We start from the raw sequence: 12681 nt of genomic DNA on the forward strand, positions 1-12681 counted from the left end.
TACGTGAATTGGCGGTATAGCTGCCGATTCACGTACTTTTGAGTGAAACAGGGCCAAATTCGACAGGATTTGGCCCCGTTTCCAACCATCTCAGTCTGACTGAGATGTGGGACCCAGAGGAGGAGAGGGTGGACAGCCGCGGGCATACAGTGGAGAGCAGCGCTACAGCACAGTGCTGCAGCAGGATGTCTCACAGCCGCGCCGCTCACTGCAGCGTCCACCCGGCTCCAGCAAGTGAGGTCACGCTTACTGGAGCCGGGTGGACACTGCCGTGAGGTCTGGCGGCTGTGTGACATCCCCCTGCAGCGCTGCTCTCCTCCGTCTGCCGCGGCTGTCCCCGCTGGTCTCCCCGCAGCTCCCCCTCCCCCCCCCATCTCCTCTGGGTACCTCATCTCAATTCAACTTTTTAAAAGTCAAATTGAGATGAGACTGAATAGGGGTTGTCAGATCCATTCCGACAAATGCATGTCGGAATGGTTCTGACCCTAACTGAATATACCCCTATGTACGATTTATTTTTTTCACATGTATAATTTGTTATACTCCTTTTCCACCAAACAAATAACCTGGGTTAATATTTGGTGTAAAAGGGCTCTGAAAAATAACCCAGGTCCAGTTACCTGGGAATCCGACCATGGTGGCTACAAGCCCATGGAAAGCTGGCTCACCTTATTATTATTACCTTGGGCATCATCTCCAAGTGCCAGCAGAGAGAAGACCCGCTGCTAGCCCAGGTCCAGCCTGTAGTGTGTACAGGGTTTCAAGCCGCTGTGACACTGCTTGAAACAGTGTTCAATTACCCAGGTTTTTGGTGGAAAAGGGGAATTACTGAACCATTTGTGAGGAGACTAAGCTTTAGACGGCATCAATACAAAAAACTTTAACAGAGCAAATCAGCGGCCCAGTCTGACCAGTCCAGACCAGACCAGTGCAGTCCAGTCCAGACCAGTCCAGTCCAGACCATTGCTGAACAGCACTATTTGTAAGTCATTTGGGAGATATGGGCACTCAGCTGAAAACCGGCCAGCCAAATCTGCATTGTATATGGCCACTGTAATATATAATCCTGACCTTACTCATAAGTGACAGTCAGGGTTCACATTAACAATCAGTGCCCGTGCCAGCCCCGCCCCCTGAACATGTCGCCAACAAGAGGAAGAGGAGAGCTGCCCTGATGCTCTGGGCATATCGTCACACTGTAGCGCTACTGGCCACAGGAGGCTATTCCAGGCGCACTGACAGGGCTATCCCGAGTGGGCGCGGTCAGCCCACTCCCACACCGCTCCCTATGGGCCTGATAACAATATACAATACAGCATTCAGTGTTCGGAGATAACTACGCCATTGTGTTATGTTTAAGGATCTGACAACATTCCAAGCCTAAAAACTGTATCACCTGTACTCTGTGCCCTCAGAACAGGCCGTTCACTTGTTCTGTTTCGGGATCCAGATCGATGTCGTAAAAGCACGGCCTAGTTGGGAGACCCGGCATGGTGCTCATCTGTGGGAAGAAGCGGATTGTTGTTAATGTTTTATATTTACAATTAAATAACTGGGAATTTTAACCAAAAGCCTTGTTAAAATGCACTTACTTACAATCAAAGGTATTACATGGTTATTTCTACACGGTTCTTAATACGGGTGATCTTCAGGTTGCCGACTGTCGGGATCCCGGCGCCGGAATCCCAACAGCTGGCATACCGACAGTTTTTCTCCCTCGTGGGGGTCCACGACCCCCCTGGAGGGAGAATAAATAGCGTGGCGCGCGTAGCGCACCACCGTGCCGGCAGCTTGGCGAGCACAGCGAGTCCGCAAGGGGCTCATTTGCGCTGGCCACACTGTCGGTATGCCGGCGGTCGGGCTTCCGGCGCCGGTATGATGGTCGCCGGGAGACCGGCCGCCGGCATACCATACCCCTTAATACAAACCAACCTTCATTATAACACGCGGATTACAGTTATTGGCCAGTGGCCATAGTATATTCTTAGAACGGAGGTGTGTAAATATTTGGCTGCTGGCCAGGACTCTTCTATAGGGAGCGACAGTGGTGACAAGCACAGGCTATGAAGTGGCACTTTATTATATATTAAAATGACTTTACAGAGGTTTTTGTTAGAAGTAAGGATATTCGAAGTGCAATGAAGTAAGTGGAGAAAGATCATAATGCTGGAATAGTTTCCTTTTCCGCACGTTGTATGATGTAACGTATCCCCTATAACACAGGTTCTCAAACTCGGTCCTCAGGACCCCACACGGTGCATGTTTTGCAGGTCTCCTCACAGAATCACAAGTGGCATAAATAACTCCACCTGTGGACCTTCTAAAATGTGTCAGTGAGTAATTAATACACCTGTGCTCCTGCTGGGTTACCTGCAAAACATGCACTGTGTGGGGTCCTGAGGACCGAGTTTGAGAACCACTGCCCTATAATAAAACAATGATTTGTGCTTGTATCCACAACTGATGACTATATTTACAATATTCCTAACAACGTGGCTTCTTGTCTGCATGGTAAAGCCGGCAGCAGAGTACACTGTAAGGCTAGTTAAGCTGGTGTCACACCAGTAGTCTAATCTGCATGGTAAAGCTGGCAGCAGAGTACACTGTAAGGCTTGTTAAACTGGTGTCACAACAGTAGTCTAATCTGCATGGTAAAGCCGGCAGCAGAGTACACTGTAAGGCTCGTTAAGCTGGTGTCACACCAGTAGTCTAATCTGCATGGTAAAGCCGGCAGCAGAGTACACTGTTCGGCAGAGTACACTGTAAGGCTTGTTAAACTGGTGTCACACAAGTAGTCTAATCTGCATGGTAAAGCTGGCAGCAGAGTACACTGTAAGGCTTGTTAAACTGGTGTCACAACAGTAGTCTAATCTGCATGGTAAAGCCGGCAGCAGAGTACACTGTAAGGCTTGTTAAACTGGTGTCACACCAGTAGTCTAATCTGCATGGTAAAGCCGGCAGCAGAGTACACTGTAAGGCTGGTTAAGCTGGTGTCACACCAGTAGTCTAATCTGCATGGTAAAGCCGGCAGCAGAGTACACTGTAAGGCTTGTTAAGCTGGTGTCACACCAGTAGTTTGGAAACAGCAAATCATGCCCCAGTAAAACCAGCAGATGCGCTTTCGCTTACGTAGCTTTTTTTTTTTTCAAAAATGTTTTTATTTTCAATTTTCCATATAAACATTTTTCGTTATAATGCCAACAAAGCAGTAAGTGGAATAATGAGTAAATAACCAATATATTAGACAATAACTGTAGTACAAAATGTTCCATCCAATTTATAGAATCCATAAAGTATCAAGACAATATATTATCAATCAGGAAGAAAGTAATCTTCCAAGAAGAGAAAATAAAGAGGGAAGAGGAAAGAAGAGAAGAGAAAGGTATGGAAGAGCAGGACAAGGAGAGAGAAAGGACATATGATGTAAAGAAAAGAGGAGAGGAGAGAGGTCACCTGTAGCCCCACAAAAAAAAAAAAAAAAAAGGGGGGGGGGGGGAGAGATGTTAACTCAATCGAATGGGGGGTTCAGATAGAAACACTGCAGTTTCATACCATAAAGTTGTACGAAAACAATTATGAATCTGAGTCTTTGTTGAAATGTTTAGAGTATCAATAAAGGATTCCCATATCTCAAAAAATTTCTCATCAATGCGTTGTTCTTTATGTAGTGAGGTCTCCATCCAATCCATTTTAAACACGTGAAAAAGTTTATTTTTAAACATTTGTAAGGAAGGAGGAGATGAATGTATCCATTGCTGTAAGATACATTTTTTCGCCACAGCTGATATAATTAACAATAGCTTACGACAACCTGGAGATATTCTAGAAGTGGTTGTCAGTATGCCAAAAATGGCCCATTCAGGGGATAAAGGTAGAAAATTAACCAAATCTGAAATAGCAAATTGTTTTATTTGAAGCCATAATTTTATAATATGGGTACAATCCCATAATCAGTGAAAAAGAGTAGCCTCTGGTCGATTGCACTTTGAACATGCCGAATCGGGAGACAACCCCATCAACTGACAGTGAGAAGGTGATAGGTATCCCCTATAGAAAATTTTAAAGAACATTTCCTGGTACATAATAGCTGGGAGGGTACGATTGGAATATAAAAGTGCTTTTAGAATGGTTGCTTCACTAAGATCAGGAAAGTGTCTCTGCCATCTAGTAATACCCGTGTCGTAGTGGCCTTCATAATACGGTGTTCTTAGTATTTTATAAAACATAGAGATAGCTCCTCTAGCGTTAAATAAAGATTGAAAGGGGATATCCAACTGGTTCACCCAGTCCACGGGAGAAAGATAAGAAGTCACTTTGGAGACATAATGTTGTGCTTGCATAAAGGCAAAATTGTGAATTTGTAAAAAGGAAAATTTAGATTGAGCCTGAGAAAAAGTAAGAGTATGTTTTGTGGTTGCATCAGTAAGCTGACGAATTGTAGTAAGCCCCTGTTGGGCCCATAGAGTAAAGGGAGCAGAAGCCAAACCGTGTTGAAAGTTCATATTGCCAAGCCAAGGAAGAAACAAAGCGTATGAGGCGTTAAGTCTCCATTTATTGCGGATCGTATGCCAAACTGACCATGCTGACATTAAGAGAGGGTTGTCCAATATTTCTGTTGGGATGTCAGATTTATGAGAATGTAGAAAATAGACCAAACCTATATTGGTAAGGAAGGATTGTTCTACTAAATAATAGGAATATAATTCAGAATGTGAAATCCAATCTTTAATATGTCTACATACAGCAGCATAGTTGTAGATTTCCATATTTGGAAAATTAATACCTCCCTCAGATTTAGTTCTTTGTAACAACCGTAGACTGAGGCGAGGTTTTGTTTTTTTCCAAATAAATTGTTGGAAAGCCGCATCTATTCGTTTAAGATCTGTCTTGGTAAACACAAGTGGTAGAACCTGAATAGGATACAGCAGCTTTAGGAAGGTAATCATCTTTATAAGGTTTGCTCTTCCCAAGTAAGATAACCGTAAATGCTGCCAGTCATCCAACTCTTTAAGGACTGTATCAATAGTACTTTTTATATTAATGGTATATAAATCATAGATATTTCTAGGGAGGCGAATCCCTAAGTAAGAGATACAAGTATCTGCCCATTTCAAATTACCAACTTGTAATGTACTTTTACGAAAGGAAGCGCTTAGGGCCATAATGGTAGATTTAGAGTGATTTATAGTGAACCCTGATATCGTACCAAAATCTTCTAATTTAGAAAGAAGGGGCATTAAACATTCGTGTGGGTTAGAAATAAAAAGAAGGTCATCCGCAAAGGCAGCTACCTTAATTTCTGTATTGCCATAGGACATTCCTCGGAAAAGGGGCCAGGATTGGAGAACTCTTAACAAAGGATCTAATGCAAGATTGAAAAGTAAGGGGGATAAAGGGCATCCTTGTCGAGTTCCCCTGAACAAATGAATAGGATCACCTAAAAGGCCATTAATTAACAATTTCGTCTTGGGGGAGCTATATAGATATTTAATTAAATTAATAAAGGAAGAATCAAACCCTCATTGTTGAAGTATAGCATATAAATGGGGCCATAAAACTTTATCGAATGCCTTTTCGGCATCCAAACTTTTTGTTTAATCAGGTTTTTATTAAGGGTTTTTAAAGGCATGAACAGAGAAAGGAAAACACCTATACAATGACAGATATTAAAGCATCAATACCAACACCGTATGATCAATAAACACATATCAAATCAAATTGTACATACATCACAAGGAGAGTTAGCAACCCTGTAGAGGTGAATGGGTGCGTTAGGGGTAATATATACCAAGTGTCGTAGAAAATTGGGTTGTTCAGCGTTAGGTAAAGGTGTTCTCACACTTAAGAAACCTAAAGATTAATAGAGTAAAAGAATAGGAGCGCCGGAAGGCAATAAGATTGAAGTAAAGAGAAGTGTGAGGTAAGAAGGGGGGAGAGAAAGAAAAGGAGAGGGGGCGTTGGAGAAGTAGGAGGTACCACTCAGCAAGTTTATGGGATACAGAAAGTAAAAATTTCAGTTACCGTCCAAAGGAGTGGCCAAGTAGGTTCGGGAGGTCTTGTATTCCAACCAGGTGGAACATGTGGAATCGAATTCACGAGATTTGCCTATCGATGAGAGGAACAGATCCTCCATTCTCATAAAGTAATTCAGTTTAGTGTACCATGTACGACTCGTTGGAGGAACGTGGGACCCCCACCTAGCCGGGATCACGGCACGTGCTGCGTTGCTTAAATGTCGCAATAGGGAGTGTTTGTGTTGGGACATTGGGATTGTGGAATGATTAATAAGCCAGAATGCTGGGTCGCGCGGGATTTGGGTCTTAAGGATGATCTGAGAGATGTATATAACTTCCCGCCAGAAGGGTTGGATCAGTGGACATGTCCACCAAATATGTAGAAGGGTGCCAGATGAGGAGGAGCAGTGCCAACAGAGGGCCGGTGAGGAGGGGTACATAGCATGGAGAAGAGAGGGGTGCCTGTACCATCTTGTCACAACCTTATATTGTCTCTCTCTGACCTGGACACAGACAGAGCTTGTATGGGTTTTTAAGCAAATTTTTTCCCAGTCTCTACGCGACAGAGAAATGCCCAGGTCTCTCTCCCACGCCGCAGCAAAGGATGGAGTGTCGGTAGGTTGGGAATGGCAGACAATCTTGTAAAGCGTGGAAAATAGGATTTTGGTACTTACCAGGTAAATCCTTTTCTTTTAATCCATAGGGGGCACTGGAGTACTCTTGGGATATGGACGGCTTAGCAGAAACAAAGGCACTGAATATTTAAATTTAGAACTCTCCACCCCTCCATATCCCAGAGTACCTCAGTGTACGACCTCAGTGTTTTTTACTGAGCGAACAAGAACTATAGAGAGGTTGACAATGGAGAATTCCTATCACATAACGGACAACAAAGTTGACCCATAACGTTACTGTCAACTAAACAGTTGACACCATAACCGATAGACCCTTATAATTTGAACCAATCGGTGAAAATGTGTTACCATAAGCTCCTCTGAGCTTAATACAACCCAGGTAAAACTGCTCTGGGTGGGCGTCCAGTGCCCCCTATGGATTCAAAGAAAAGGATTTACCTGGTAAGTACCAAAATCCTATTTTCTTTTTCATCCACTAGGGGTCACTGGAGTACTCTTGGGACGTACCAAAGCTTCCCTCGTGGGCGGGAGAGCTGTTTGACACCTGTAACAGTAGGCGGCCAAAGCTAGATGCTGATGCCGCAACCGTTTCATAACGTGTAAACGCGCACAAACGTGTGCACTGAAGACTATGTAGCCGCGTTGTAGATGCTCTACGACCAACTGGTCATGACATTCCCACAGAACCTGTGGAATGAGCTATTACGGACGTAGGCGACTGTAACTTAGCCTTAAAGTAAGCCTGACTTGTAGTCATTTTTTTTTTCAATCATAGATTTTTATTATGAGAAATAAACAGTGTTAACAACATTCGGTAATAAAGCGAACAATAATACAGTAAATGTGACATGGGTCAAATTTCACAAGACTCGTCATGAAGGATATAATGACAATAGAGATTCATTTGTAATCAGATGAGAGAAAATCTCAAAGGAAAAAAAAAAAAAAAAAAAAAAAAAGGGGTGTGTCTCCATTTAGTGTGACTATCGCATTGTGAGAACTAGTCACAATGAGAAAAGGAGGTTGTTGGGGGGATAAAAGGAAGTTAGGAGAGGTAGAATGTAGGGAGAGAACTCCGATAAGCCCGGAGCCCGGGTGATAGGGGACATGGAGAAGGAGAGGGAAAGAAAGATGTGAGAGAGAGAAGAGAAAGAGAAGAGGAAAGAGAGAAGGAGAGAAAGAGAGGGGAGGGAAGAAGAGAAAAAAAAAAAGGGGGGGGGGAGGGGTGGGGGGAATTTGTGTGTGTGTGTGGGGGGAGCATCAAATGCGCCCAGTGTGAGTTGCAGTCTAGCTAAGTCCCGGAAGGGGTGAGTTTTTATATCTGTACCAGGGAAGCCAAGTGGAATGGAATTTTTGGACTGTGTTGTGTTGGAGACTGGTGATGTATTCCATTTGTGCGATGAACCAGATCCTATTTGTTAGTGCCTGGCGGCTGGGGGCGTCTGGTGCTTTCCAGTTGCGTGCTATTTGGTATTTAGCTGCACATGATATATGGAGGATCAGTTTATTTGAGTCTCTGGGCACCTGATCCACGGGGGCGCAGAGGAGAAGATGGTTGGGTGAGAGAGGCTGCGGAAGATCTAGTAACTGGGTAAGCAGAGTACGGACCATGGTCCAGTAACGTGTGATCACTGGGCAGGACCACCATGTGTGGAAAAACGTGCCCACCTGACCACAGTTTCTCCAACAAAGGTTTGAGGTGCTAGGGAACATTTTATGTAGGCGGTCTGGGACCAAATACCACCTTGTATATATTTTAAACGAGTTCTCGCGGATGGCCACGCTGATGGAGCACTTCGAGACCGCGGCCCGGACAGTTTCCCACTCTTCGGCCTCGAATTGTCGTCCCAAGTCAGTTTCCCAGGCCAGTTCGTGAGGTTCAAGGACGGGGGTTTCCGGGGACAAGATGGTTTTGTAGAGAAGAGAGATGATTCCTCTGTCAGTAGGGTTATGCAGGCAAAGCCTTTCGAAAGAAGAAGGGATTGGGAGTGGGAATGGAAGGTGCAGAGAGGAGATGTAGTGCCGTATTTGTAGGTATTGGTAGTGTAGGGAGTTGGGCAGGTCATATGTAGCCTGTAGATCCGAGAAAGATTTGATAGCGTGGTTCCCTGTAAAGTGGTGGATTCTAGTGGCACCAGCAGAGATCCAAGGACGGGCCATTGCTGAGGATAAGCCTGGGGGGAATGCTGAATTGTTCCAAATAGGGGTTAGGGGTAAATAGGCAGTTTTAATTTTTTGCTCAGGATCTCCCAGTTTCCGAGCGTGTCCGCTACAGTAGGTGTAGGGAGGCTAGGTTGGGGATAGCTTTTGCGGTGGACCCAAGGTAGATGGGAGACTGAAGGAACGCCAATTAAATCGCTCTCCAAGTCGACCCATCGTTTGGTGCCTCTCGGCGCGTGCCAAGCAACCGATTGGCTCAGTTTAGTCGCAGCTAAATAGCGTTGAAGGATGGGGAGGCCTAGGCCACCCAGTTGGGAGTGCTTGGCCAGAATTTCTCGTCGGAGTCGAGGTTTTGTATGGTTCCAAATAAAGTCACCTAGCGAGGATTGGAGAGAGCGGAGGGTGTGCGAGGGGATCTGAATTGGAAGCGTTTGGAATAAGTACAGGAGTTTGGGGAGTACATTCATTTTTATGGCGTTAATACGTCCAATCCAAGAGAGGTAATAAGATTCCCATTGGCGGATGTCCTTAAGAATTGAGGTTATGAGTGGGGGGTAGTTGGCTCGGTAGAGAGAGTTGTATGATTTGGTTATGAAGACTCCTAAGTATTTAAGTGAGTGTTTACGCCATGAAAATTCGAAGTTTGCTTGTAACAGAGTCTTTATGCGCTTGGGGATGTGTAAGGAAAGGGCTTCGGATTTTGACTGATTGATTTTATATCCCGAGAGATTGCCGTATATCGATAATTCACGAAATAGATTGGGAAGGGAGATGGTCGGGTTCGTTAGTGTGAGGAGTATGTCGTCAGCGAATAGGGATATAGTGTAGTGAGTGCGGTTAACAGTGATCCCAGAGATATCTGGGTTGGCTCTGATGTGGCACGCGAGGGGTTCGATAATCAATGCGAAGATGAGGGGGGATAGTGGGCATCCTTGTCTGGTTCCGTTGGAGATCGTGAAGGGATCCGATAGTAGGCCATTTGTGTGTACTGAAGCCGAGGGGTTGTGGTACAAGGCTTGTATAGCCTGTAGGAATTTATCGCGAAAGCCAAAGTGTTGCAGGGTTTGTAGCATGAAGGGCCAGGAGACCCTGTCGAAGGCCTTCTCCGCGTCCAGAGCAAGCGCCAGGGATGGGATCTTGTGAAAGTTAATATAGTGAATAACGTCGATCGTGCGTCTAGTGTTGTCAAGCGCTTGCCTGGACGGGACAAAGCCCACCTGGTCTGGGTGAATCAGTGAGGGGAGAATCGGGTTGAGCCTGTTAGCTAGGACTTTGGCAAAAATTTTGAGGTCTGTGTTCAGAAGTGAGATAGGTCGGTAGTTAGTGATTAGTTGGGGGTCTTTATTTGGTTTCGGAATTACAGTGATAGTAGCCTTGGTGGTTTGAGAGTGGAAGGGGGAGCCCTCTAGTATCAGATTAAATACCTTCGTGAGATGGGAAAGTAGCGAAGGTTGGAAGGTTTTGTAGTATGACATAGGAAAGCCGTCTGGGCCAGGAGCTTTAGACGGTTTCTGAGATTTAATAGCGAAGGCAATTTCTTCCTCTGAGATAGGCCTATCCAGGCCCGACGAGGTCTCTGGATCTAGGCGGGGCAGATCACATGATATCAGGTAGTCGGAAGCGGGCGGGTGGGTTTGGTCGGGAGTGGGCGGTCTATCTGGGAGATTATAAAGCCGCTCATAGTAAGCTTTAAAAAGGGAGTTGATAGTGGAGGGGTTATATTGGAGTGAGCCCTTGTCATCTTTGATCGCTGAAATGGCGAATTGCGCTTTCCGAGCCCTCAGTCTGCTGGCCAATAAAGTGTCCGCTTTGTTGCTCTTTTCATAGAATCTTTGTTTCAGCCAGCGGAGTGAGTGCTCAGTTTTTTCGGCCAGCAAAGCGTTCAGGGCCGCTCTGGCAGTGGTAAGTTGTGTGTAAAGGGGGCGAGAGGGCCGCTGTTTGTGTTGGGTTTCCAGATTGTGGACCTCTTCTGTGAGGGAGGCCAGTTTTTGTTTATGTTCTTTGTTTCTGTGTGAGGCATAACTAATGATGTGACCTCTGATGACGGCTTTGTGCGCCTCCCATATCAGTAGGGTGCAAGAGGAGTCAGTGATGTTTAGAGTAAAGTAGTCTGCAAGGGCAAGTCTGAGTTTTTCCTGAAATTGGGGAATTTTCAGCAGCGTTTCGTTTAAACGCCATGCCGGTCGGGATGTCGGGGTGTCAAGGAAATCAAAGGTGGCGGTGACGATGGAGTGATCTGACCACGGGTTGGTGATGATGGATGAGTCGGACATGTGCTTGGAGGCCTGGGTGCTGCAAAAAAAGAGGTCGATACGGGAGTAAGATTGGTGCGGACACGAGAAGAAGGTGTAGTCCTTGGACGTGGGGTTGAGGGCCCGCCAGACATCAATGAGACCGGATTCCCGCGTGTGTTTATTTAAAGCTCGGGATGAGGGGTCACGGTATAGACGTGACTGGGGAGTGGATTTATCTAATTGAGAATCCGGGGCAGTATTAAAATCTCCACCTATTATTAAATAGCCTCTTCTGACTTTGGATAATGTGGAGAAGAAGGAGTTAAAGAAGGACGCTTGCCCGGAGTTAGGGGCGTAGACAGTGGCAATAGTGCATTCTAGGTGTCCGAGTCTACCCGTTAAAATGATGAACCGCCCATCTTTATCTGTATGTGAGGAACCCAACACAAACGGGGTTTTAGAGTTTACCAAAATGGCCACTCCATTGTGTTTGGTTTGGCTCGAGGAGTAGAGAGCCGTCGGGAATCGTTTAGAGGTGAGGGCAGGGTGTGACTGGGATTTAAAGTGGGTCTCCTGGATAAATACTATGTCTGCTTTGAGGGTGCGAAGGGATCGAAATAGGGAGGAGCGTTTCTGGGGAGTGTTGAGGCCCTTGACGTTCAGAGATGCTATCAGCAAAGGCATTGTGAGTTGTGGTTAAGAGGAGGAAGTGAAAGAGAAGGGGAGGAGAAGGAGAGAAAAAAGTAAGAGGGTAGAGAAAGAGAGAAAGAGGTGAGAGGAGCGGGAAAAAAAGAAAAAAAAAAAAAAAAAAAAAGGGGAAGGGTCCGCGCTGAGGAACCTCACGGCCAGCGAGGAGGAACCAGCACAGAAATTAGGACCGGTTGGTCCAAGGTGGGGAAGCACCGGGTAATTGCCGTACTCCCTCCTAGGAGGTAGGGTGGGGGGGGGAGTGTGTTTACAAGTAGGAGTTCGACAACATGAACTCGTGTGTTGTATGGGGTAGATGAGGGATCATGGCCCTCCAGTGGTGGAGTGATCAAAGAGTGTGCTAACCTTGGCCTTAGGGGAAAAAAGCATCAAGGGGAGGTAATGTAGAACAAACGTATAAGCAGTAAATAACATAACGGTAACGTTGTTTAAGTAAAAGCAAAGCAAACAAGGCAGAGTCGTGGACATCAGCCAGTTCCCTATGTGCTCCAAAGTATTTTCTTCAAAGGTCGGTTCACTCCCTATGGGGGTGATCCGAGTCATAGTCCCGATCGGATCGCGGAGGTTAGATCTTTTAGCTCTCTCCGTTTGAGCAGCGTGGAGGGAGCCAAGTGCTGAAAGAATTGTAGCCTAGTATTTTCGAATAGAATGTATGGCTTGCTCCGGGTAGGATTAAGTACCAGTTCTTTATCTTTAAAGTTACGGAAGCGTAGGATCACATCTCTGGGGGGGATCACCTTCACGTGGTTTGGGCCGGAGAGCTTTATGGGCCCTTTCTAGTGGCAGTTCACGGGAGCCTAAAGTTGGAACCACGGTGGAGAATAGTTTGTGTAGATATGTTTCGAGGTTCGCAGGGAGGACGGATTCCGGGACATTCCGTATGCGGAGATTGTTTCTTCTCTCGCGATTCTCCAAATCCTCGTTCTTATC

At 45.7% G+C, this 12681-nt stretch overlaps 1 protein-coding gene across 2 annotated transcripts in view; it reads right to left on the bottom strand.

The window, feature by feature from the left end:
* The window catches only part of MTHFD1 (methylenetetrahydrofolate dehydrogenase, cyclohydrolase and formyltetrahydrofolate synthetase 1), a 168981-nt gene that overhangs the window by 6508 nt on the left and 149792 nt on the right, over positions 1-12681 (bottom strand). For both annotated transcript variants that reach the window (XM_063947235.1, XM_063947236.1), the window contains one exon: positions 1397-1501. In XM_063947235.1, the coding sequence (XP_063803305.1) occupies positions 1412-1501 (90 nt within the window). In that variant the 3' untranslated portion in view covers positions 1397-1411. The remainder of the gene's footprint in view (positions 1-1396; positions 1502-12681) is intronic.

The sequence above is a fragment of the Pseudophryne corroboree genome, chromosome 12 (genome assembly GCF_028390025.1).
Source record: "Pseudophryne corroboree isolate aPseCor3 chromosome 12, aPseCor3.hap2, whole genome shotgun sequence".
Classification (NCBI taxonomy): Eukaryota; Metazoa; Chordata; class Amphibia; order Anura; family Myobatrachidae; genus Pseudophryne; species Pseudophryne corroboree.